The following is a 25416-nucleotide window of genomic DNA, read 5'->3' on the forward strand; positions in this document are numbered from 1 at the left end:
CCCTGTTGTGGCAGACTTGTTTGCCCACTAAACAGGCAATCTCAACTTCCTGGCTACTAGAATCTCAGTTTTCTTCAGGAATCAGATGGGCATATGGTTCTGGAGAACCTGATCACTTCTTCAACCCCAGAACATGAAACCTGATTTGTTCTCGAAATATATTTTTTAAAGATTTTATTATTTATTTATGAGAGACACAGAGAGAGAGAGAGGCAGAAACACAGGCAAAGGGAGAAGTGATGTGAGACTCCATCTCAGGACCTCCGGATCACTCCCTGGGCTGAAGGCAGATGCTCAACCACGGAGTCATTCAGGTGTCCTTTGTTCTCAAAATATAATCCTCATGGGCAGCCCCGGTGGCCCAGCGGTTTAGCGACGCCTTCAGCCCAGGGTGTGATCCTAGAGATCCAGGATGAGTCCCACATCAGGCTCTCTGCCTGGAGCCTGCTTCTCCCTCTGCCTGTGTCTGTGCACCCCACCCCCATCATGAATAAATAAATAAATAAATAAATCTTAAATATATATATATAAATAAAATTCTCAGACCCCCTAGATACCTCTGGGAGCTTTTCAGAGGTTCTGCTAGGTCAGAATTATTTTCATAATAATAGTAAGACATTATTTGCCCTTTTCACTCTGTTGACATTTGCACTAATATGCACTGATAGTGCAAAAGCAGTGGTGGGTAAACGGTTAGTATCTTGGCGCACATCAGATAAGTGGCAACAAATTGTATTACTGGCCATCACATTCTCCACTGCTGTGACGTTACAGTAAAAGTAAAAATTGTAAAGCATTTGAGAAGGTTTGGTATTAATCTTATTTGAATGTTTGGTAGAATTCACCGGTGAAGGTATATGGTCCAGGACTTTTTTGTTCATTGAGAGTTTTTTAATTATTGATTCAATCTCTTTAGTAGTTATTGGTCTGTTCATACTGTTTACGTAATCATGATTCAGTCTTGATAAGTTATTTGTTTTTAATCCATTTCTTCTAGGTTGTTCAGTTTGTTGGTATATAATTAGTCTCAGAGGGATGCCTGCGTGGCTCAAAGATTGAATGTCTGCCTTTGGCTCAAGGCGTGATCCCGGGGTCCAGGGATCAAGTCCCATATCGAGCGCCTCGCAGGGAGTCTGCTTCTCCCACTGCCTGTGTCTCTGCCTCTCTCTCTCTCTCTCTCTCTCTCTCTCTCTCTGTCTCTCATGAATAAATAAATAAATAATCTATAAAAAAAATCTTAGAAGTCTCTTAGACCTTTTGTATTTCGGTGATGTCAGTTGTAATATGTCGTCTTTTATTTCTGATTTTATTTGAATTCTCTCCTTCTCTTTGTCTCTCTGTCTCTGTATGTCTCATAAGTCTAGCTGAAGTCTTACCAATTTTGTTTATCTTTTCAAAAACTACCTCTTCGTTTCATGGATCTTTATTGTCTTTTTAGTCTTTATTTCTGCTCTAATCTTTGTTATTTCCTTCCTCTCCTAACTTTGTACTTCATTTGCTCTTTTTCTAATCCCTTATAGCTTCTAGTTCCTACTTGTTTATTTAAGACTTTTATTTTATTACTGTGAACTTCCCTCTTAAAAATGCTTTTGCTGCATCCCAGAAATTTTGGTATATTTACATTTCATTTGTCTCAAGGTATTTTTTTTTATTTTTCTTTTCACTTTTTCTTAACCCATTGTTTTTTCATGTTGTTTAATCTCCACATATTTGTGAATTTCCCAGTTTTCCATTTGTAGTTGATTTCTAGTGTCATACTAGTGTACTTGGAAAGATACTTGGTAAGATTTCAGTCCTCTTAAATTTATTAAGACTTGTTTTGTGGCCTGACATATGATCTCTCCTGGAAAATGTTCCATATGCCCTTGAAAAAAACGTGTATTCTGTTGCTTTTGGATGGAATGTTCTGTATATATCTGTTAACTCCATCAGGTCTAAAGTATTATTTAAGCTTGGTATTTCCTTATTGATTTTCTGTGGAATGATCTATCCACTGATGTAAGTGGCATAGTAAACTCCTCTACTATTACTATCTTGCTATCTGTTTTTCCCTTTATGTCTGTTAATATTTGCTTTACATGTTTAGGTCCTGTTCCTCTGTTGGCATAAATATTTACAAATATTATATCCTCTTATTGGATTGACCTGTTTATCATGTAATGCCCATCTTTGTCTCTGTTTTAAAGTCTGTTATACTTAGGGAGGCTATGACTTTTAATCTTAGAGTTGTAAGTTCGAGCCCCATGTTGGGCATAGAGTTTATTTTTTTTTAAGTCTATTTTGTCTGGTATAAGTATAGCCATTCCAACATAGAGTATCTTTACCAATCTTTCACTTTGAATCTATGTGTTCTTAGATTTTTTTTTAAGATTTTATTTATTTATTTATTTATTTATTTATTTATTTATTTATGAGAGAGAGAGAGAGAGAGAGAGAGAGAGCACAAAGCAGAAGGAGGGGCAAAGGGCAATTCCAGAACCCCAGGATCACACTGAGCCAAAGACAGACATTTAACTGAGTGAGCCACCCAGGCGCCCCTGTGCGTTCTTACATTCAAAGGGAGCCTCTTATAGGTAGCATATAGATGAGTCTTCTTTTTTCATCCATCGAGCTGCTCTGTGTCTTTTGATTAGAAAATTTACTCTACTTACATTTATTTATTTATTTACTTATTTATTTATTTATTTAAAAGATTTTGTTTATTCATGAGAGACACAGACAGAGAGAGAGGCAGAGACACAGGCAGAGGGAGAAACAGGCTCCATGCAGGGAGCCTGGTGAGACTGGGTCCGGGCCTCCAGGATCATGCCCTGGGCTGAAGGCGGTACTAAACCACTGAGCCTTGGGGGCTGCCCATAGTCTGTTTACAATTAAAGTAATTCTTGATAATTCGTAATTAATACCATTGTGTGTCAACTATGCTTCAATTAAAAAAATACAAATAATTTAAAATAATTATTGTTAGGTATTTATTGCCATTTGTTAATTGTTTTGTGGCTGCTACTGTAGTTCCTCTCTGTTCCTTTCTTTTACTCTCTTCTTTGTGGTTTGATGACTTTCTTTAGTGGTATACTTATATTGCTTTCTCTTTCTCTTTGTGTATTTACTGTAGGTTTTGTTTTGAGGCTACTGTGAGGCCTATCTATGTAACCTATATCTATAACAATCTATTTTAAATTGATCCCATTCTAAAGCTTAACATTTTTACTCTCCCCCTACCCAGGTTTTGTTGCTGTTGTCACATTTTGCATCTTTTTAGCTTGTGTATCCCTTAACTAATTATTGTAATCACAATTATTTTTCCTACTTTTGTCTTTTAGCCTTTATATTAGCCTTATATATGATTAATCCACTACCTTTTCTATTTTTAGAATACTATTTTAGAATACAGTTTTTCAAATTCATTTTATGGGGCCAACATTACCTTGATACCAAACAAGGACACCACAAGAAAAAATTATGGGCCATTATGCCTGATAAACACAAGTGCAAAAATCCTCACAAAATATTAGCAAACCAAATTCAACAGTTCAAAAGTATCATATACTATGATCAAGTGGGATTTATTCCAGGGATGCAAACATGTTTCAACATCTGCAGATGTGTTATAAAACACATTAACAAAAAGAAGGGTAAAAATTATAATATGATCATCTCAGTAGATGCAGGTAAAGCATTTGACAAATTCATTATCTGTTTATAATAAAAACTCTCAACAGAGTGGGTATAGAAGAAACATGCCTCAACATAAAAAAGGCTATATGTGCCAAGCCCTTAGCTAATATCATACTCAATGGTGAAAAGCTGAAAGCTTTTCCCCTAAGATGAAGAACAAGACAGGAATGCCCACTGTTACCTCTTTTTTTTTTTTTTAATTTTTATTTATTTATGATAGTCGGGGAGAGAGAGAGAGAGAGGAGAGAGAGAGAGAGGCAGAGACACAGGCAGAGGGAGAAGCAGGCTCCATGCACCGGGAGCCCGATGTGGGATTTGATCCCGGGTCTCCAGGATCGCGCCCTGGGCCAAAGACAGGCGCTAAACCGCTGTGCCACCCAGGGATCCCTGTTACCTCTTTTATTCAACATAATAGATGAAGTCCTAGCCAGAGCAATTATATAAGAAAAGAAAAGAAAAGACATCCATATTGGAAAGGAGAAAGTAAAAAAACTGTCACTATTTGCAAATGACATGGTATATATAGAAAACCCTAAAGACTCCATTAAAAAAACTGTTGGAACTAGTAAATGAGTTCAGTAAAGTTGCAGGATACAAATCTATTGCATTTCTATACACTGATGACAAAATATCAGAAAGAGAAATTTTAGAAAACAATCCCATTTACAATTGCATCAAAAAGAATAAAATAGGACTAAATTTAACCAAGGGGGGGTGAGGGACTTATATATTGAAAACTACAAGACATTAATGAAAAAAGTTAAAGACACAAGTAAATGGAAAGTATTCCATGCTAATGATTTGAAAGACTCAGTATTATTAAAATGTCCATACTACCTAAAGCAGTCTACAAATTGAGTGTAATTGCTTTCAAAATTCCAATGGCATTTCTTATGGAACTAGAACAAATAATCCTAAAATTTGTATGAAACCACAAGAGACTCCAAATAGCCAAAGCAATCTTGAGAAAGAAGAATGAAGCTGGAGGCATCAAGCTCCTTGATCTTAAACTCCGTTAAAAAGCTGCAGTAATTAAAACAGAATGGTATTGGCATAGAAACAATAGATCATTGGAACAGAATAGAAAGCCCAGAAATAAACCCAGGCATATATGGTCAATTTATGACAAAGGAGCCAAAAACATACAGTGGGGAAAGAACGGTCTCTTCAGTAATTGGTGTTGGGAAGATTGGACAGCCACATGTAAAAGAGTGAAACTTGAACATCCATCTTACAGCATACACAAAAATTAACCCCAAATGGATTTAAGACTTGAATGTAAAACCTGAAACCATAAAACTCCTAGATGATAGACAACATAGGCAGTAAGCTCTTTGACATAGGTCTTGGCAATGATTTTTTTGAATCTGACAACAAAAGCAAAAGCAATAAAAGGAAAAATAAACAAGTAGAACTATATCAAAATAAAAACTTCTGCATAGCAAAGGAAACCATCAACAAAATGGAAACACAGCTTGCTGAATGGGAGAAAATATTTGCTATATATATATATATATATATTATATATATAGTCTGTTACTTTACATACACACACACACACACACACATACATATACACTTTACAGAGAGAGAGGGAGGGCTAATATCCAAAATATAAGAAGAATTCATACAACTCAACAGCAAAAGAAAGAAAAGAAAAGAAAAGGAAAGGAAAGGAAAGGAAAGGAAAAGAAAAGAAAGAATCCGTTTAAAACTGGGTAGAAGATCTGAATAGACATTTTTCCAAAGAAGACATACATATGGGCAACAAGTATATAAAAAGATTTTCAACATCGTTAATCATTAGGGAAATCAAATCCACAATGTTATCACTTCAACACCTATTAGAATGGCTATTACCAAAACAATAAAAATTAACAAATATTGGTTAGGAAGTGGAAAAAAGTTCACTGTTGGTGGGAAAGTAAATGGGTGCAACCACTATGGAAAACATATGGAAGTTCCTCAAAAAAATGGAAATAGAACTACAAAATGATCCAGCAATTTCAGTTCTAGGTATTTATCTGAAGAAAATAAAATCACTAAAAGATAAAAGTACCCCCATGTTTATTGTAGCATTAGTTAGAGTGGCCAAGATAAGGAAACAAGCTAAGAATCCATGAATGAGGGAATGGATAAAGAAGACATGGTATATATATATATATACAGTGGAATATTATTGGGCCACAAGAATTAAATCTTGCCATTTTCATATGTCAACTATACTTAAATAAAAAACAAAAAATCAGCCATTAAAAAAATGGTGGGGGGGATCTTGGCTCTTAAGACAGAGAAAGACAAATACATGATCTCTCTTATATGTGGGAGTAGGGGTGGCAGAAATGAGTGAAGGAGGTCAAAAGGTTAAAAAAAGTCTTTAAAAGCTAGTTTCTCTTTAAAATATCTTTTTATATATATTAAATCTCACCTCTTGAATACATGTCATTTTATGTTGTATGTGACAAAATGGGAAGTACACATACTGCTGCATGCCAAAGTATGATATTTTTCTCTAGGTAAAGTACTTTTGCAATTGAGTTGCAAGCTGACCTAGTCACTTATATTATGGAATGTCATTTTTACTTGAAAGAACAACTGACAGAGTATAGGTATTCAGAGTTGGGTACTTGGCAGATATTTTCTTAAAAGTAAATGAAACGAGCCAGTTACTCCAAGGAAAATAATTGACACCATTTGTTATTAATGATAAAATACAAGCTTTCAAGCAAATATTGTAATTTTGGAAAATTTGCGTCTGCTCCCCCCACCCATTAGTTTGACAGCCTACCAGTTTGTAAAGGGTTCTGATGAGCTCAGAGGCAATATGACTTTTTTATATTAATGGAATGTGTCAGTATTTGAAAGAGCTGTATAACTCAGTGAACCAGTATTTTCCAAATGACTAATATATGATGTTGAAAATCATGCATGGGTAAAAGAAGCATTCAAAGTACTAGACAGACCAATAGATTGTAATGTAACAGAGTACAAAAAGTTCATTGATACAGTTTCAGATTCCACATAGCCACTAACCTTTAAGAACTATCATTTGTTCAGTTTTGGTGTCCTATCAAAGAATAACCACAATTATCTGAAAAGGATACATATATAAAATTTGTGTGAGGCCGGTTTTCTTTATATAGTTCAACACATTTCACCAACAGATTGAATGCAGAAACAGACATGAGAATCTAGCAGTCTTCTATTAAACCAGCCATTGAAGAGATCTGCAAAATGTAAATCAATGCCACTGTTCTTTTTTCCCTTTTCTTTTGAAAAAGTATAGCTATTTTTATTTAAAATGTTACATATATTCATATATAATAAGTTTTTAAATGTCATTTAAAACAAGTTAATGCTTATCAATTTTTTTCTTTTTTTTTTTTTTAAAGCTTTTGTTTATTGATTCAGGAGAGACAGAGAGAGGCAGAAACATAGGCAGGGGGAGAAGCAGGCTCCCTGTGGGGAGCCCAATGCAGGATTCCATCCCAGGACCCTGGGATCAGTCTCTTGAGCTGAATGAAGGCAGATACTCAACCACTGAGCCACCTAGGCATCCCAATTTTTTTCTTTTAAGTTCTAGTATGATGAATATCAATAGATCTATTTCACATCAGAGCTCTTTGGGGTCTTCAATTTTTTGTTTATCTTTTAATTTTGAGATAATTAATAGTTGTAATAAATAATTCAGAGAGATTTCATGTGCCCTTTACCTAGTTTCCTCTAATGGTAACACCTTGCAGAGGTATAGTTCAGTATTGCAACAGGGATATTGACAGTAATGCAGTCCACCTATCTTGTTAAGGTTTCCTCTATTTTACTTGTGCTCACTTGTGTGTGTGTGTGTGTGTGTACGCATATTTAGTTCTGTGCAATTTTATCATGTGTAGGCCTGGATTATTTCCCACACAGTCAAAATACAGAACAGCTCCATTACTGGAGCATTAAGGATCCCTTGTGTTGCTCTTTCTAGCCATACTCAATTTTTCTATCTCCCACCAACCCTTCTTCCTGACAACTACTAATATGTTCTGTGTGGCTCTAATTTTGTCATTTCAAAAATCTTTAGTAGTTTTATTTTTTTAATATTTTATTTGTCTGTTGTTTGTTTATGAGAGAGTGCATGAGCAGAGGAAGGAACAGAGGGGGAGGGAAAAAGAATCCCAAGCATACTCCATGCTGAGCATGGACTCCAACGTGGGAGCTTGATCCCAGGACCCAAGATCATGACCTTAGCCAAAACCAAGAGTTGGAAGTTCAACCAACTAAGCCACCCGGGCACCCCTCAAAATCATTAGCTGTTTTAGTACATTAGAATCTTTCACTTTTAATTTCTAGTACAGTAAATATCAACTGATAAATCCTGTAAAAATCAAAGCTCTGTAAGATTCTCTGTTTTTAAGACTATGAAGGTTTCCCAAGACCAAAGTATTTAAAAACAGCTACCTTGAAGTAGGAAGAATCATTCCTATTTCTCCTTCCCAAGCTACTACAGAACAAGATGTGGTTTGTGATGCCTCAATTCAGAATTCTCATGTTATCTAATGGGACCGTCAATATAAATGATGATTAGGTTCTTTAGTACAATTTGTCCATCCATGATATAGGTTAAATTGAGACTCTTCAGGATCCCTGGGTGGCGCAGCGGTTTAGCGCCTGCCTTTGGGCCCAGGGCATGATCCTGGAGACCCGGGATCGAATCCCACGTCGGGCTCCCGGTGCATGGAGCCTGCTTCTCCCTCTGCCTGTGTCTCTGCCTCTGTGTGTGACTATCATAAATAAATAAAAAATTAAAAAAAAATTGAGACTCTTCTACTGATATCTATGATTCTGAATGATTCAAAAAAAGGCTTTAGCTTTCTGTTGTATTCACCTTATTTTGTCTGTGGGTTATTTTTTTTTTTTTTTTTCTGTTTTTGTATCCTACGGGGTAAGAAAATGGAGTTAGAGATGACCATCTCCAGTCCTGACTTTTTAGGAAAGGAGAATGTGAAAGGAGGTAAGAATTGTGTTCAGGAAAGGAAATAGTATAGCCAAAGAATGAATTTTTCTCATTCTTTATTCTTGAAAAGCTGATTCTAGTGCTTCCCTTGGAACAATACAGAAATGGGAGGGATCATCAACCTTCTGTGGAAAAAAATAGTTTCAGAGGTAGTACCTAGGACCCTATCATCACTCATCAACTGCAAAGTTAATAGCTTTGCTGAAGGACAATGTGGTGAATTTCAAGAAGGCAGGAGATTATGGAGTGAGAAGACTTAGAAGAGCAGAATAGATGCTTCTTTCAGCAAAACCTTTGTCATAGTATGGACAGTGCCATGTGATTTGTGTTATGCACTGATTTCATTTATGATATTTTTTCTTCCTTTGTTATACTTCCAACATAATATATCCATCCCCACACACTGGAAAGTTAGACAGGCTTAAATTATTAGGGTCTTTTGATCTGCTATCTCCTCTTTACCAGAAGAGGTCTTTCGGGTTTGAGCCTGAGATTCTATAGGGATCATTGCAGGAGAACTCCTTATGGCCAGTCTTACAGTCTTCAAATTGTATGTTCACTTGCACTTGCATTTTCTATAGAAGTACAGACTGGAGCAGCTTCACTGCTGACCTTGACCAGGCGCTGATTGGCTAAAATTGAGTGCTAAAGTAAGTCTTCTGTGAATAATAGTATGTAGCTTCAAAGAACTGTTGGATGGCTGGTTATGGAGCAAGCTACCGTGTCTTTCTTTTTTGCTTTTTCTTCCTTGCCTTCTGCTACAAGATGTCTTGGAAATTAACCAGAGTTACAATCAAATTCTTTTTCAAAGCAATCTTAAGTGAAATCTGGAAGCTCAGCAGACCTGCAGCCTCTGCTTTCTTTTCCCTTCTTCTTTTCTACCTTCCTTCCTACCAACAGTCAGGGTCAAAGAGTGTTTGAAAAGGAGGTGATTTCCTCCTTCACTAATATTTAAATGTTGTGGGGTTTTTTTTGTTTTGTTTTTGTTTTGTTTTGTTTTGTTTTGTTTTTTAGATTTTATTTATTTATTCATGATAGTCCCACACAGAGAGAGAGAGAGGCAGAGACATAGGCAGAGGGAGAAGCAGGCCCCATGCAGGGAGCCCGACGTGGGATTAGATCCCAGGTCTCCAGGATCGAGCCCTGGGCCAAAGGCAGGTGCTAAACCGCTGCGCCACCCAGGGATCCCCTGTTGTGTTGTTTTGTGATTTACTTGGAATATTCTGCATTCTGTCAAGAGCTTTAGCTTTATGGAATGGAGGAATTCAGATATCTCCCTCCATCCTCATTCTATGATTTCTACCTGCCGGGCTCTTGCAAACAAGCAATTACTGATCTTCAAGGATAAGCAAAGATAATCTTTAAGAAAATACAGTACACTTATTTTATCTCAAAATCTCAGTCAATAGGAGGCAGTTCAAATAACTGAGGATTTTTTTTCTCTGTATTTTAATTTGAGAGACCAATAAATTGATAAATGGGGGATGCCTTGGTGGCTCAGCAGTTGAGTGACTCTTAATTTCTTCTGGAGTCATGATCTCTAGGCCATGGGATCGAGTCTCCCATCAGGCTCCCCACTCAGCAGAGTCTGCTTGGGATTGTCTCCCTCTGCCTGTCTCCCCCACCCTCTCTTTCTCTCTCTCTCAAAAAAAATAAATAAATAAAATTGATAAATGGGATTTTAAATAAATACTTGTTCTTCTTTTTAATAACCCACCATAAGGGTACCTGGGTGGTTCAGTTGGTTAAGCATCAAACTCTTGATTTCGGCTTGGTTGTAATCTCAGGGTCATGAGATTGAACCCCATGCTGGGCTCTGAACTGGATGGAGCCTGCTCAAGATTCTTTCTCTCCCTCACCCCCTCCCCAGCACTCACTCTCTCTCAAAAACAACAACAACAAAACCCCACAACAAAAATTTTGTGAGCCAAACAAGTTTTTTAGGGGAGTACCTACATGTTTCATCCATGAATCAGGAACCTAGATTATTGTTAGCATTGCTGATGCTGAGTCACTGTAAAATCTTGAAGGACATTTGAAATTATCAAAAAAAGAGAACATAGCTATTAATGTATATTTGATGACATTCTGCTTTCTATATAATCTTCTCTGATCATTCTGAATATATCTGAACATTTATCTAACCATTATTTCCGATTATCTTTCATTCTTGGATAAAAGGAGTTTCTTAGAGTTATAGCAGTTGTCAGTAGAACAGTCTTCCTCTCCACCTTTTGACTGTGAAGGTGAAGATATCAGACTCATATTTGTGAAGGGGAGGGGGAAAGATCTGTCCCAAACATTTCTTTGCTACATTTTCTATCCCCCCAAATTATGTTGCAGCCTTGAAATTTTTCTTCCATCAGTTCCTCTCATGTGTGGGAGGCAGCTGAAGTCAGTGTATAATTACTTCTTGAGGGGAGATTAATGGCTCTGGCCTTTCTTTATTCTCTCCAGTCCTCATTTCTGTGTCACCTGCCTATCAGCACTTAGATCTCTAATAGGTGCTATTAAGACTAATATCTAAAGGTGAATTGAAAAGAAGTATCATTAAAAAATAAAGGACATGAACTATTGGGAAACTTACGATATTTCCATTTTTAAATTCTCTCTTTTCAGGTTTTTCTTTTGTTTTGTTGTTTTATCTCCCTATTCAGTGAGTCCCAGGAGCCCTGGTGGCACTCCTTGGCATTTCAGAGACCAAGAATTGGCCCAGCTTTTATGGTTGTTGTAGCTATTAAGATATTTAATGACCTTAACTTTTTATATTCCCGTTACTTAATTTTCCCTGCTGGCACCAGTCCCTTGACAATTCCTGCTTTTGTATCCTAGGTATATGGAAAAGGTGGCAAAATAAGTCCTTTTCTGATTTTTATCCTTTCCTGGAGAATGGTAAATGAAGCTGTTCCAGTGAATAGTAGAATATGAAATCCCATAAAGCCATCTAGGTTATTAGATGAATATCACAGAGCTGCTTATTATGCACTATGGCTTAATGTAGATTATAGACGTGACCAAATGATAATTAGCAGAGCTTGAGCTGTAATTAAACATTATTGTGCTGCTCTATGATTTCTCCTCAGATTTCTGTTGCAAAGTAGGAAACTGAGTGGTTCTAAACCCATAGGTGGATTTCTTTACTTCTTCCCACCCCTCAAAAAATCTCTTTTAATTAACTGACTAAATAAAGTCATCCTCACACAGAGATCTTGAATTCTACTTAGTACCTCTGACCAATAAGAGTAGTTTGGTCCGTATACGTGTTAATCAGCTTTGTATATTAATTCTGTTTTTCTATTTAATCATTTCTGCTAAGTTCCTTCTCTGTACATATTCTGTAGCAGGATTTAATTTGGCAAACTGCGCGCAACAAGAGTGTCTCTTACTTACATCTTAGACGTTTTCAGGATCTGCCGGTACAGAACTGAGGGCTTGGTTTTATTTACAGTGTTAGTAGCTTCCCTTCTCCTTGGCCTCCCAGAGACACTGCATAACCTAGCAGGAAATGAAACCAGTTCTAGATACAGCTGTCCTTGATGCCTGAGAGAGAGAGAATATATGTATATATAGAGAGAATATATGTATATATAGGGAATATATATACATATGTAAGTCCCCAGAGAGAGAGAGAGAGTGTGTGTGTGTGTGTGTGTGTGTGTGTGTATAATATATATATATATATATATATATATATATATATATATATATATATCTCCTCCTTCTGTGTTTAGGATTGCTGTCTCATCAATGGAACAGGTTGCAACAAGACATGCTCAAGTGAGGTAGTCAGAAAGTTCAGAGGAGTGACTTAAGGTTCAGGCCAATCTGTCCAAGAAAGAAGACCTTGAAGGAATTTCTCTTGCTAGTAAAAGAATGATATAAAAAAGACAACAAACTCTAAGCAAAGAAAATGCATATACTGATTGTGAAATTGTTTTTGTCTCAGGTCTTCCCCAGGAGAAAAAATACAAAACAGAGGTGAGGCCAAGAGTAAAGATGATCTGTGTACTCTGTATCTAATTTTCTCTTTTTAGTAATTCTCAAGGGTAAAATCTCCAGGAAACTTCCTTCCAAAGAGATATGAGCAACCTTCTTGAAGAGTTCCTGAAAGAGCTTGATGATTAGACTCAGATTTCAGCTATACACAGGGGTAGTAAAGAGTTGAGCTTATGTTTTCTGTTTTTACTTTCTGATCTGTGCATAGAAATTTTAAAGGTCTTTCAGGGACCTACCACATCCCAAGAAGGTTGCCAAATTAAATGATGAATGCCTGATTTTCAGAAGTGCAAAAAGAAAGCAAAAATGCCTGTTGGCATTGACCATAATGCAGAAAATTCATTGTATGGGTTTTGACTTCCATTTCATTTTATAAAAGAGGTGGAGTTAGGGACGTATGGGGAGGGGGATAGGAGGTGGATGCATGCCAACAAGCAGATAGGGATAATGTTTTGACAGCTTCTCAGGTACCAGAATTCATCAGAATCTATGTTCTAGGGGATCCCTGGGTGGCTCAGCAGTTTGGTGCCTGCCTTTGGCCCAGGGCGTGATTCTGGAGTCCCGGGATCAAGTCCCACATCAGGCTCCCTGTATGGAGCCTGCTTCTCCTCTGTCTGTGTCTCTGCCTGTGTCTCTGCCTGTGTGTGTGTGTGTGTGTGTGATGAATAAATAAATAAAATCTTTAAAACAATCCATATTCTAGCATTCAGTGGAATCTGGCAGTGATGATTCACAAATAACTGTGACTTCTAAGCCAAAAAATGGAGAGCTAACTGCATAGAGTAGAGGCAATACCCAGATCTCAGCTTCTAGAGTAGTATCTGAGACCAGGAGTGTGTGTATGTGTCAAGAGGAGAGAAGTGGATTATAGGTAGAGCAGTGGTCATTCAGTAAAACCAGAGTTCTGTTGCATAACTGTCTAGTAGCTTGGATTATGGATGCATTTGTGGCTGTCTGGATGTAGGTCCATTGAAGGAGTACTCAAACTGTACTAAAAAATCTTTTATGGGGCACCTGGTGGCTCAGTCATTTGAGCATCTGACTTGATTTTGGCATAGGTCATGATCTCACGGTCATGGTACAGAGCCCTGCCTCTCATTGGAGCCCCACCTAGGGCTCTGAGCTCATCAGGGAGTCTACTTGAGATTCTTTTCCTCTGTCCCTCCCCCGCTCACTTGTGCTTGCTCTCCCCGCCCCCCCTCGAAATAAATAAACCTTTAAGAAAAAAAATATTTCACAAGGGGAAGAAGACTCTCATTTTTAAGTCTATTGATTGGTGTCATACTTAATCTTCAGGGAAGATTTGTCAGTGTGTGAATTGAGCACTGTTGCATGTGCAGGACACTGTGTTCAGTTAGGATTTGGGCCCTATAGACAGTACTTTCATCAGTCTGATAAATGCTAGGATTTTAAAAAGTTAAGGGATTATTACCCTCTTTATTATAACTTTTAACTGTTGATATATTGAATTCTTGGTTTCTAAGAAACTGCATTCGTGTGAGAGGTTCGAATTCTAGAGGTAGATTTCTGGTTTTTGTGTTCTCCTATTTCTGTGTGTGCATAATCAACTTCATCTGCAGACTGCCATGAATTGGCTTCTGGATAGTAACAGCACCTGCTGTTTCTTAAAGATAAATTTGATGTTAGATTCAGGCTCCAAAATGCTATTCTCATTAACTAGTTAGTCACTGCTGTAATCTCTACAGGTTAGAAACCCCCATCAGGTTGCTCCTAGCCCTCCTATAACTTTTAAGTAGATGTCCACCTAGCTAAAGATGAATTAAAGCACTAGTCTTGAAGTAACATTCCTAGGATCTGGTTATTTTCTCCCCTTCTTTATCCCTACCCATGTTCTTGGATTTTATACCCAATTAATGTATTATTTGTCAAATGATAGATTGGTGGGAAACAGTGGTGGCGGTGGAACATGCCTTAGAAGGCTTTTCTTTCTCATCAGTCTGTGTGCTCTAATATTGTTGAAATCTGGACGTGGTTCTCTGTCACTAGAGATTTTCAAATGAGACAGGATTTTTTAATACACTTTTAGCTAAGCACAGTTTATGAGAAAGATCATTAATAAGAAATCGAGCTGCACCAACCATATAAACCACTAGATATGTGGTGGTATCATGAGCTGGAACTTGAAAGGAAGGACCGAAGTCTTATATTTAGAGCCTTCCACACTGGCAGGAAAGAATGTAGGACTAGATTAAATATAGAGAAGGTATTTCCTCTAAATGTTCTCTCTGCAACTCAGCTACTACTTTTCTTTCCTCACAGATGGAGTCCCCTGTCTCTACACCGGCGGTGCTGCCACTGCACCTTTTGGTACCAGTGGTCAGTAATGACATCTCATCCCCCTGTGAGCAGATCATGGTTCGTACCCGATCAGTTGGGGTCAACACATGTGATGTGGCTCTAGCTACAGAGCCTGAGTGCCTGGGCCCCTGTGAACCTGGGACAAGTGTCAACCTCGAGGGCATCGTGTGGCAGGAAACAGAAGATGGTAAGTGCTATATGTGACTTTCCCATCCCTTCTCAACCTACTTCTGCCAACATGGGCTTATTGTTGTAAACAACACCAATTATTTTTTAGGAGTCTTAAGTGACCATAGTCTGCTGGTGATACCTATCCAGAGGATTGCAGCATACTTCTTGGTGAAATCATCCAGCTTCTCAAGATTACCACTTTTTAAAATTAATTATCTCCCCTTCATAGCTATCAACGGTGTTAGCCCTGCTATTTAAGCAGTCATTCGATAAGTACTTGCCAGGTAATTCAAACTGTGTCTATACTCTCCATACTCCTCTTTACCATTTTATATGGGAGAATTTGAATGTAAATGAACTTTTGGGTCAGGCTTGAAGAGAATAAAATAATGAAAAGACAGCTGTTGGAGTCAAGGAAACAGAAAACAGTCACCCTTAAATTGACTTGGTGTTGGCTCATTGAATATGCAGCTCTTGCCTTTTTTTAACACCTGGCGGTGCAGCCAGTAACTTCCCACTGGTTGCCTCTTTGCCCAGCCACCCACACCACTTGATGCATCTGTCACTTAGTACAGATTTTATAGGCCTAGGCAACAGGGAAATGTTCACATGGTCTTGTTTTCAGGCATCCACTAAGCAGTTGGTTCACTGTAGGGTGCTTCTGCCTGAGGCTAACATCCAGACTTCTAGTATGTTCCATTTGTCCCTGAGAATAGAATCTCTTCTATTTTGGAAGTTCATAAACCTGAAAAAATAGGGGTGCAAAGGGACTTCACCAGGTATTTCTGATCCCTTGGTACCATCTGTGGCAATTTGATTTCAGCACATACATTCTTTTTATAAAAAAAAAAATCCAAGTTCTTGTTAAAGAATGTGTGGTTTAAAGAGGGGCTGGGCCTCACAGTCCCACCAAGTCTCTGCATCAGTAACCAGACTTTCAAAGCATCCTCACTCTGGAGTGTAGAGGCCCAGAGGAGCACAGCTCATTATTTCTAATTATCATAAGCTATCTTGTCAGTTTGCCTGTGGAAATTCAGGTGTTTCATTCTGGTCTTTCTAATCAAAGTTTATTCCTCTGAATATTTTGTTGTGATTCAGTATTTATTTAAAGTCTACCGTGCAGTACGCATTGAGGTGATATATATAAAAAATTCTGTGGTTTTTTGGCTTTCACATTGTTAAACAGCAGTATAGTAAAGCTTCAGCTTTCAGAATAACATTGCTGATGAGGTTTTATAGTGTGCCTGAGATTGTCATGCCAGAAAAAAAAAAATCCTTTTGTGTTAGAAACTGATGCAGAGACAATGGAGAGAGAGGTTGACCCTAGAAGTTGACTCTGGGTAGGTGTATTCAGTATACAATCTGGAAATCACAAGTGGCTATCTCTAATTTTAAAAATCATCTGCCTATGACCAAACATCTAAAAAGCCACAGAGTCTGTTGGAATAACAAACATGTCCAGACCACAGCTCTGTGACACCAAGCAACCTTCAGGGCCTGTTGCCTCAATATATTGAAGATAGAAGACATCAATTTCCTGCCTATTTATTCTATCCATCTTCATAATGGTGACTTTTCTCCAAGGACAAGATACTTTTCATATATGTGAACCTGACGAAAACTTTGCAGGAAAATGAGGCTAACCCTTTTACTCTCCTGAGAACAATGGATACCTTTTTATCTGAGGATCCCTGTTCTCCCTCCCTGCCAAGGAAATGTTAGGGCGTGCGCGTGCGCGCATGCGCGCACACACACACACACACACACACACACACACACACACTTTTTAAATTATTTCTTCTGAAAGGCTCTCTGGTTGTACCTGACAGCTTATTACTAAGTTCCCCTGTTACACATTTTGAATGCACCCTGCAGTTTATTTCACAATAGTTATCACAGTTTGTAATTTTATATAATTTTATTTTTCTAATAATGTCTGTCTCTTCCATGTTTTAGAAATCTGTGAGCTCAGGGACTATTTTGCTCATCATTGAATATCTATTACTTAATACTTGGCATCTATGGTAGGCCTTCAAGACTATTTGAATGAATGCTTACATCTAGTCATTGTCATTTCTAAATTATTTTTTAAAAGATTTTATTTATTTCAGAGAGAGAGAAAATGAGCAAGCATGAGCAGGGGAGGGGCAAAGGGAGAAGCAGACTCCTTGCTGATGTGCGGCTCCATGCAGGACCCTGGGATCATGACCCTTGCTGGAGGCAGACACTTAACCTACTGAGCCACCCAGGTGCCTCTAGTCATTGCTATTTCTAGATCTATGTTAACATATATCCAATGGATACTAAAATAGTTTGAAATTAGAAACCATATCAAATACTTTACAAAATTCTAGACTGTCTCTGAAACTCAGAATACATACTACTGTCACCAGATTTGAGATCACTCTAATTTATACCTATAAGATTTTTAGTTCTCTTACTTTTTAATATCATATTTTCTCCCATTTATTATATTGCATTTCAGGGCTTAGTACCTTTCCTCTTTCTTTTTCATTCATCACAAGGGAAAGAGAACTGTTCTGCAATTATATACTCTACTCTGCTTTCTGACCCTCCCAGAGGGCCTTCACCTGAACTGTCAGTTGGTAAAGGTCTGAATTGGGATCAGAGTTGGTTTACATTCCTTTTCATCTTCAGGTGACAGAGATTTCCTGCAAAGATCATTCTCTGCAGATCTATAAGATCTAGTATACTGAGTCTGTCCTCAAGTTAATAATAAGAACTATATATGGATACTTTTTTAAAAAATCCTTCAGCCTTCTGGGCTTTTTGTCTGCTACCTGACTCTTTGTACTTCTGTCTGTCTCTGCCCAGCAAAGATAGCAAAACTACTATCTTCAAATGGAAAAATCCTTAGAGCTTAGAGAGAAGCTGTGAATGTTTGGCCTCTGAGGGAAATGGAGGATTATGAGGTCCTTGTAGAACTGAGCCTTCTTGCTGCGAACAGGTGTAGGGGTCAGGACCTCAATTCTTCCTCGTTTCTTTGCCTACCTGTCCTGTAGTGTTGCTTCTTTCTTTCCTAGCTTATAGTGCAAACCTTGCCTTGGAAACATCTTTAAATTCCTGCAGATTCTACCTCTTTTTAGGCTGTTCATAATACAGCTAGCACTGTAAAGATCTTACTTGACTAGGCTCAACCTTAGGACTTTTAAGACTCAAGTATAACTTGGAATGTTTTCTTTGGCTTTTTTGAGACTTAACACTTCTGCAGAGGTCTGATTCTACCTGATTTCATTTTGTCCCACCTCACTTCAAATAAAAATATCAGGGGTACCTGGGTGGCTCAGTTGGTTAAGCATCCAACTCTTTTTTCTCAGCTCAGGTCTTGATCTCAGTGAGGTCATGAGTTCATTCCCCACCATGGGCTCTATGCTGGAGGTGGAGCCACTTAAAAAAAAAAAAAAATCAAAAGAACAGGGTTCCAAGTCCATTCCTAGTTCACAAGGCATACTTTAACCCAGGGTCCTGGAAACAATGTATAAGAATCTTTTTTTTGTTGGGGAGTACACTGAGTGGCCCAGTGGTTGAGCACCTGCCTTCTGCTCAGGCCGTGGTCCTGGAGTTCCGGGAGTGTGTCCCACATTGGATCCCGCACCGGGTCCGCATCAGGCTCCTGCATGGAGCCTGCTTCGCCTCCCTCTGCCTGTGCCTCTGCCTGTGCCTCTGCCTCTCTCTCTCTCTCTCTCTGGTTCTCATGAATAAATAAATAAACAAATAAAAAGATATTATTTTTTAAAGATTTTATTCTTTTTTTTTTAAGATTTTATTATTCTTTTTTTTTAAGAGTTTATATATTTACTCACGAGAGCCAGAGAGAGAGAGAGAGGCAGAGGCACAGGCAGAGGGAGGCGAAGCAGGCTCCATGCAGGAGCCCGATGCAGGACCTGATCCTGGAACTCCAGGATCACACCCTCAGCCGAAGGCCGATGTCCCAATGTATAAGAATCTTTAAGGCAGAACATATTCTTTTGCTGAGACAAAATTGCTTCCTGGCTTCTATGGTGTTTTTAAGAAAGGCAAGGCTAACTTTAAGAATTCCAGGAGATGCTATAGGTTTTCTCTTTTAAGCAGCCACACTAAGTGTAGCATTACTTTAGCAAATGTGCTTTCTGGAAGAATTTGTGGTATGGTGGCAAGAGCACTGGAGTGAAAAATAGGAGAACCATTGGCTATTATATTTTGAAAATGAACAGTTTCATAAATCAAAACTAAAAAATATTAATACCAATGATGAAACTTCATTATACACTTTTATAAATTTGTTTTCTCAGAAAAACAAAACTACTTATCTTGCCAGTCTCCCATTCAGGGGATCTCCACCTGCATTTTTCAACTCCTGATCCTAGTCTGACAAGTGGAAGAATTCACAAAATCCAGTTGCTTTGGATGCAAGTATATGCTAGCTGACTTAACGTTGAGCTTGCAGTACTGCTTAGCAATTCCTTCATCACCTTGTTACATTCACATTTGTCAATGCTTAACCTCATTCTCAAGATTCATTCATTAGCCCAATTCATTTTCTTTTCATGCTCTTAAACAGCTAGGATCAAAGACACCCACCTAAACCCTCCCAGCTTCCCTCTTCTTTCTTAAAATGTATTTTTATGTCCTATTATTTCCTTTTTCTCTCCTTATTCTGAAGATTCTTTAAGATTTTATACCATGAATTTATCTATTCTTTCTTCTTCGTCTTTATTCTTTCCCCTTGTATTTAAATTCTTTCCCTCTGCAACAGTTTTTTACAGTGAAAGTATTTTCCTCATCCTTGCTACCCCTTTGAATTATTGACCTCTCTCCTTTTCATCACTGCTTGCTATTGCTGTTTACAATCTCTTTTTACCTACTCGGTATCATGCACCTTCTTGCCATCAGATTTCTTCTGCCACCATTTGACTGAAATAATCTTATACCAATGAATTTTCCAAAGGTCTTTTCTCAGTCTGCCCTAGACTTTTAGAAGCTCTACTGTTTCTCTATTCTTGAAACTCTCCTCTCTTGTCATTATCATACCTCTCAAAAATCTCATTTGTCTTTTTGACTGGTTATTTTCTTTGTATCAGTACTTCCTCCTTGTATTTATTAGGTCAGAAATTCCAGAAGGGTTTTAGGGTGCTGAAATATTGGTTCTGTTCTGTTGGCCTTTAGCGAGGGCCTTTGGCAACTGGTGCCCCACTCCTTTCTCCTAGACAAGCAGCCTTATCCACATATATTATTTTCATGTACTATGTTTGCCATAATGGGGAAAGTTGAGGAAGCATTGCGTTAAGAATGGGATTTGACTGCTAGGAACAGAAGATGAAGTAATAATGATTTAATATAAGAAAACTCTGATGGTAGGCAGTGCAGGGTTAGTGTGATGACTTCTAATGTCATCAGTGTTCCAGGCTCCTTAAAGTTACATCTTCATTGCAAGATTTCTAATGTAGCTCTAGACATCACATTTACTTTCCAGGATTGAAAATGAAGGAGAAAAGTAAAGTAGTTTCTGCCATCCACCTAATCTGTTTCCCTTTGACAAGCTTTCCCAGAATCCAGATCTAAGACTTCTGCCTACATCTCATTGGCTACCCTTTCTGCAAGGAAATGTAGTATTTTAACTGGATACATTGTTTTCCCACACAAAGGAAGAAGGGGAAGCAGGTAGCTTGCTCTGCTGCTCTACTTTGCATAACCTTCATACGTCGTAAATCCCAGAAGTCATTGCTTCAGCAGCCTTCTTTTAGGAAGTGCAGTCTTTTATATTCATGGCTCCAGCTGTCTCCCTTATATGAACAATCTCCAAATCTTTATCTCTAGACTTGACCTTTTGGCTAATCCCATTTTATACATCACCAGAAGCTGATTTCTTAAATTCAGAATGTTTAAAAAAGAATAATCTTTTTCCTGAAATTTTGCTTCTTTCCCTCTTCTGTTTCTCTTTATTACGCCTACTTTTATGACCTGTTTTACTGTATTACCATTCTACCTGTTTTCTAGGCTCACACCTCCCTAGAGTTATTTCTGACTCTTAATTTTAATTCTTCATCTTTTTTTTTTTTTAAGCAAGCTCCACACTCAACGTGGAGGCCAACATTAGCCTTGAACTCATGACCCTACACCCAGGTACCCCTATTCTTCATCTTTTTGTATAGTTTTACTGGTTATTTTGGGGATTATAATATATGTATTCAATTTTCCACAGTCTACTTAAAATTGGAACATTTTTACTACCTCAAGTGGAATGTAGAAATCTTACCACTATGTAAGACCCTTTCCCCTCCCTTTCTTTATGTTGTAATTGTCTTATGCTCATTGCCAAAAACAGGTAATGTTTTTTAACAGTTGGAAAAAATCAAAACAAGAATATTATTCTTGTGAAGATTATATGAAATCCAAATTTTATTGCCCATAGATAAAGTTTAACTGGAACCTAGGCGTATTCATTTCATGTATTTACAGCCACTTTGCACTAGAGTGGCAGAGTATTACAACAAAGACCATATGGCCTGCAGAGTAAAAAATATTCACTGTGTAGTCTTTTACTAAAAAAGTTTGTAAACTCCTGGTCCTATGAATTACATTTAATACATTGAAAACCCCATCAGACAATTTTTAGAGAATTTTCCCTTTCAGTCATGTGATATATACTTTAAAAACTCAAGAGAGGGCAGCCCCAGTGGCACAGTGGTTTAGCGCCGCCTGCAGCCCAGGGTGTGATCCTGGAGACCCTGGATCGAGTCCCTCGTCAGGCTCTCTGCATGGTCCCTTCTTCTCCCTCTGCTTGTGTCTCTGCCTCTCTCTCTCTCTCTCTCTTTCTCTCTGTCTCTATGAATAAATAAATAAAATCTTAAAAAAAAAAAACTCAAGAGAGTAGTTTATTACTTTTACCCATATAATATTTCTGTTGCTCTTTCTTCATTCCTGGTGTTCCAGTTGTATCTCTCTTGTTTTCCGTCTGTCTGAAATCTGAATCTCTTCCTAATTCTTTTGGAGCAAGTTCACTGGCTATTAATTCTCTGAGAATGTCTTTATTTCACCTTAATTCTAAAAGATATTTTTTCTGGATACAGACATCTAGATTTGTATTTCTTTTCTTCTTACACTTTAAAAATGCTCTGTTTCCTTTTTATAGCCTCCATGGTTTCTAAGAAATATGTAATCACTTAAGTCATTGTTCCCCTATAAGTAATGTGTCACTTTCCCCTGTTTACTTCTCTGCATTTTGATTATGATTGTGATGTATCTGATGTGGATTTCTTTGTGTTTATCCTGTTTAGGGGTTTATTCATCTTCTTGAATCTGTAATTTTGTCTTTTTTCAAATTTTGGGAGTCTTCAGCCATTACTTCAAACATTTTTTTTGTTCTGTATTCTCTCTTGCAGCCTTTTAGGACTACAGTAAATATAAGCCTATCCTTATTAGTTTCCACCTAGGATTCCTTTTTTTTTTTTTTTTTAATTTATTCGTGAGACAGAGAGAGAGAGAGAGAGAGAGAGGCAGAGACATAGGCAGAGACATAGGCAGAGGGAGAAGCAGGCTCCATGCAGGAAGCCCAATGCAGGACTCGATCCTGGGACTCTGGGATCACGCCCTGAGCCAAAAGCAGATGCTCAACTGCTGAGCCACTCAGGCGTCCTTCCACCTAGGATTCCTAGGTGTCTTTTCTACTTTATTAGACTATAAGATACCTAAAGCCAGAAATTGCATTTTATATATCATTTTATTTCCCCCAAGAACTAGTTCAGTCTTCATACGAAAAGTAAAACTATAGATAAATATTTGATTAAACTGCCTCTGCCTTGTGCCCATGCATTTTAGATATGTAGATAAAAATATAATTTTTTGGTAACCTCTCTCAGGTTCATTTGGTATGTACTAACTAAAAATAATAAGAGTTTGCTTGCTCGCTTGCTTGCTTCTTTTTCTTCTTTTCCTCCCTCCCTCCCTCCCTCCCTTCCTTCCTTCCTTGTCTTCCACCACCAATCTTTTGAAATTAGAAAAGTCAGAGATAGAACCTTAGGTGTTTTCAAAGGAAATGGTTTGAAGTTATAGTCTGAGGAACTTGAGCATGGAGGAGCCTCAGAAGCAGTCATAAGAGGAGTATGGGGTGCTGAGTGGGCAGGCCTCAGGCCCCACCTTTGCTACCCCACCACATACAACCCAGAATAGTTCTACTTTGGGGTGATTTATATGTTAGGCTTCTTTGTGAAACTATATTTGAAGGGGATTCTGCTGCTAAAAAGTTGTGATATCGTTTCTCTGGGTTCACTTTTCCACTCCAGTTGCTCTTAAAATATCTCTGAAATCAGTCTGGCCTTTACCAGAATATCAGAAAGACACCCCCCACCACCACCACCAAATCAGAAAGACAGAAGTTACAGGGCTCTAAGACCATGTTTTTGAAGCTGAAGCGAGTACAACTCCCTGTATGGAATGAAAAGCTGTAAGTTTGGCCCATCTTCCAAAGCTGCATTCTAGCTTAAAGATTTAGTAAAGAGAAGGGAGTTTCAACTTCTGTACTCATTAAATAAATATGCACAAGTATCCTCATCTCCGTATTTTTATTCAAAAACTATAAGAGTGTCAGGAACTATTTGAGAATAACTGTCTCAAGGACTAATGGTATCTTAAAGGCATAGTAGTGCAAAACAAATATCTGAACTAGCGTTGAGAGAGTTGGATTCTAGAACAGATGGTAACTTTAGCTAGCTTGTGTTAATTTGGTTAAGTCTCTTAACTTATCCTAGCCATAGATTTCTAATTTATGGGGGCTTGGGCTAGATTTGCACTGTTTAGTAAAACTTTTTGTGATGGAAATACGCTGTCCAAAATGGTAGTCTAGTCACATGTAATCCTGAGCACCCTAAAATGTGGCACATGATACTGAGGATTATTAAGTTTAAATTTGGGATGCCTGGGTGGCTCAGCAGTTGAGTGTCTGCCTTTGACTCAGGGCATGATCCCAGAGTCCTGGGATCAAGTCCCACATCGGGCTCCCTGCATGGAGCATGCTTCTTTCTCTGCCTTTGTCTCTATCTCTCTCTCTGTGTCTCTCATAAATAAATTAATTAAAAAAAAAGAACTCTTATTAAGTTTAAATTTAAATGGTCATGTGTCACTAGTGATTTACTATATTGGACAGCAAAGGGGCTAGATGATCTTTATGTAATATGTACTCTGGAAGCGTAATAATAAACTGTGAGATAGAAGAATAAATGTGTGGGAGGGTGAAGAAGCCACCCTTCTTCAGTAACTACATTTGCACAGACCCAAGGTGACTCCTATGACTCTGGCGCCTGTTACCTGGGAGAACATTTGGCCCTGCTTCAAACTCTGTGGTTGAGCCTTGTACTTTGGTCTGTGGGTTGCAGTTTTCTCATTATCAGAGTAATAGGCAGTGGTTTTGCTTAGCAGGAAGTTAGTTTGCCTGTGGTAGCTCCACTGAGAACCTGCCTCAGCAGTTCTTCATCCTCATCTGATTGCAGATCCCAGCTTCAGGTCTTTATCCTTCTTGCTAAAAAAAAATAAAAATAAAAATAAAAAAAAAAGAAGGGGCTGTCCATTAATCTTCTTTCATGGAAATGGTAACCTTGATAGTTACCCTTGGTATATTCTGTGTGATTCTGATGTAGGGAAGTATGTGTGTGAAACCATGAAGTATCCAATTTAAGATATTTATACTGGAAAGTTATGCTGGTTCTCAGCTTTTGGTTTTTCTTTTTCCTTTACCTAATTAACAGTCCTTCACCTTCACTCTTCCCTCAGGCAGCACTTACCTGGAGAAAGAAATGGTGCACAGTGACCATGCTTTCTCCACTGCTTAGCCAATTACTTACTAGCCTGACTCCGGCAGAAACAGCTCCACCAATAGGAGAGTCATAAAGAGTCTAGCAGCCATTGTCTGGCACCACAAATCTTCATAGCAACAGACCACCACATGGCAACAGCAGCCACACAAAGGAAACATTAGGGAAATCAATACTTACTTTCTCCCACCCCTCCCCCACCCAAAACAACAGCCAACACATTTTTCCCACCTAGCAGCTGACTCCCAGGGGATGCTTTAGGGCAGTTACGTGTCTGTATACCTTTGTAGATTATGTTATCTGCCCACTGTCATATACTTAAATCCTGAAGCCCTAAGGAAAATTTTCAGTTACGGACTTTTTTGAGATTCATTTTACAAATTGTAAAATAAACTAATATCCAAGGAAGAGAGATGTCCTTTTGTGTACTGTCACCCATCACCTCCC

General features: G+C 38.1%; 1 protein-coding gene and 1 long non-coding RNA gene across 6 annotated transcripts in view; one reads left to right on the plus strand and one right to left on the minus strand.

The window, feature by feature from the left end:
- ZNF609 (zinc finger protein 609) overlaps nt 1-25416 on the plus strand; it is a 209190-nt gene that overhangs the window by 137864 nt on the left and 45910 nt on the right. For all 4 annotated transcript variants that reach the window (XM_038580703.1, XM_038580702.1, XM_038580704.1 and 1 more), the window contains one exon: nt 14954-15179. In XM_038580703.1, coding sequence (XP_038436631.1) covers nt 14954-15179 — 226 coding nt within the window. The remainder of the gene's footprint in view (nt 1-14953; nt 15180-25416) is intronic.
- On the minus strand, nt 6778-25072 carry LOC111093416. Of its 2 annotated transcripts, none has more exons than XR_005381776.1 (4): nt 24940-25072; nt 24467-24677; nt 12068-12217; nt 6778-6902 (listed from the first exon to the last, which is right to left on the minus strand). It is a non-coding gene; the product is annotated as an uncharacterized LOC111093416 (long non-coding RNA). The 2 variants fall into 2 exon arrangements; XR_005381775.1 differs by having other exon boundaries at nt 6782-6902; nt 12068-12172.

This window comes from Canis lupus, chromosome 30 (genome assembly GCF_011100685.1).
Source record: "Canis lupus familiaris isolate Mischka breed German Shepherd chromosome 30, alternate assembly UU_Cfam_GSD_1.0, whole genome shotgun sequence".
In the NCBI taxonomy this organism is placed as follows: Eukaryota; Metazoa; Chordata; class Mammalia; order Carnivora; family Canidae; genus Canis; species Canis lupus.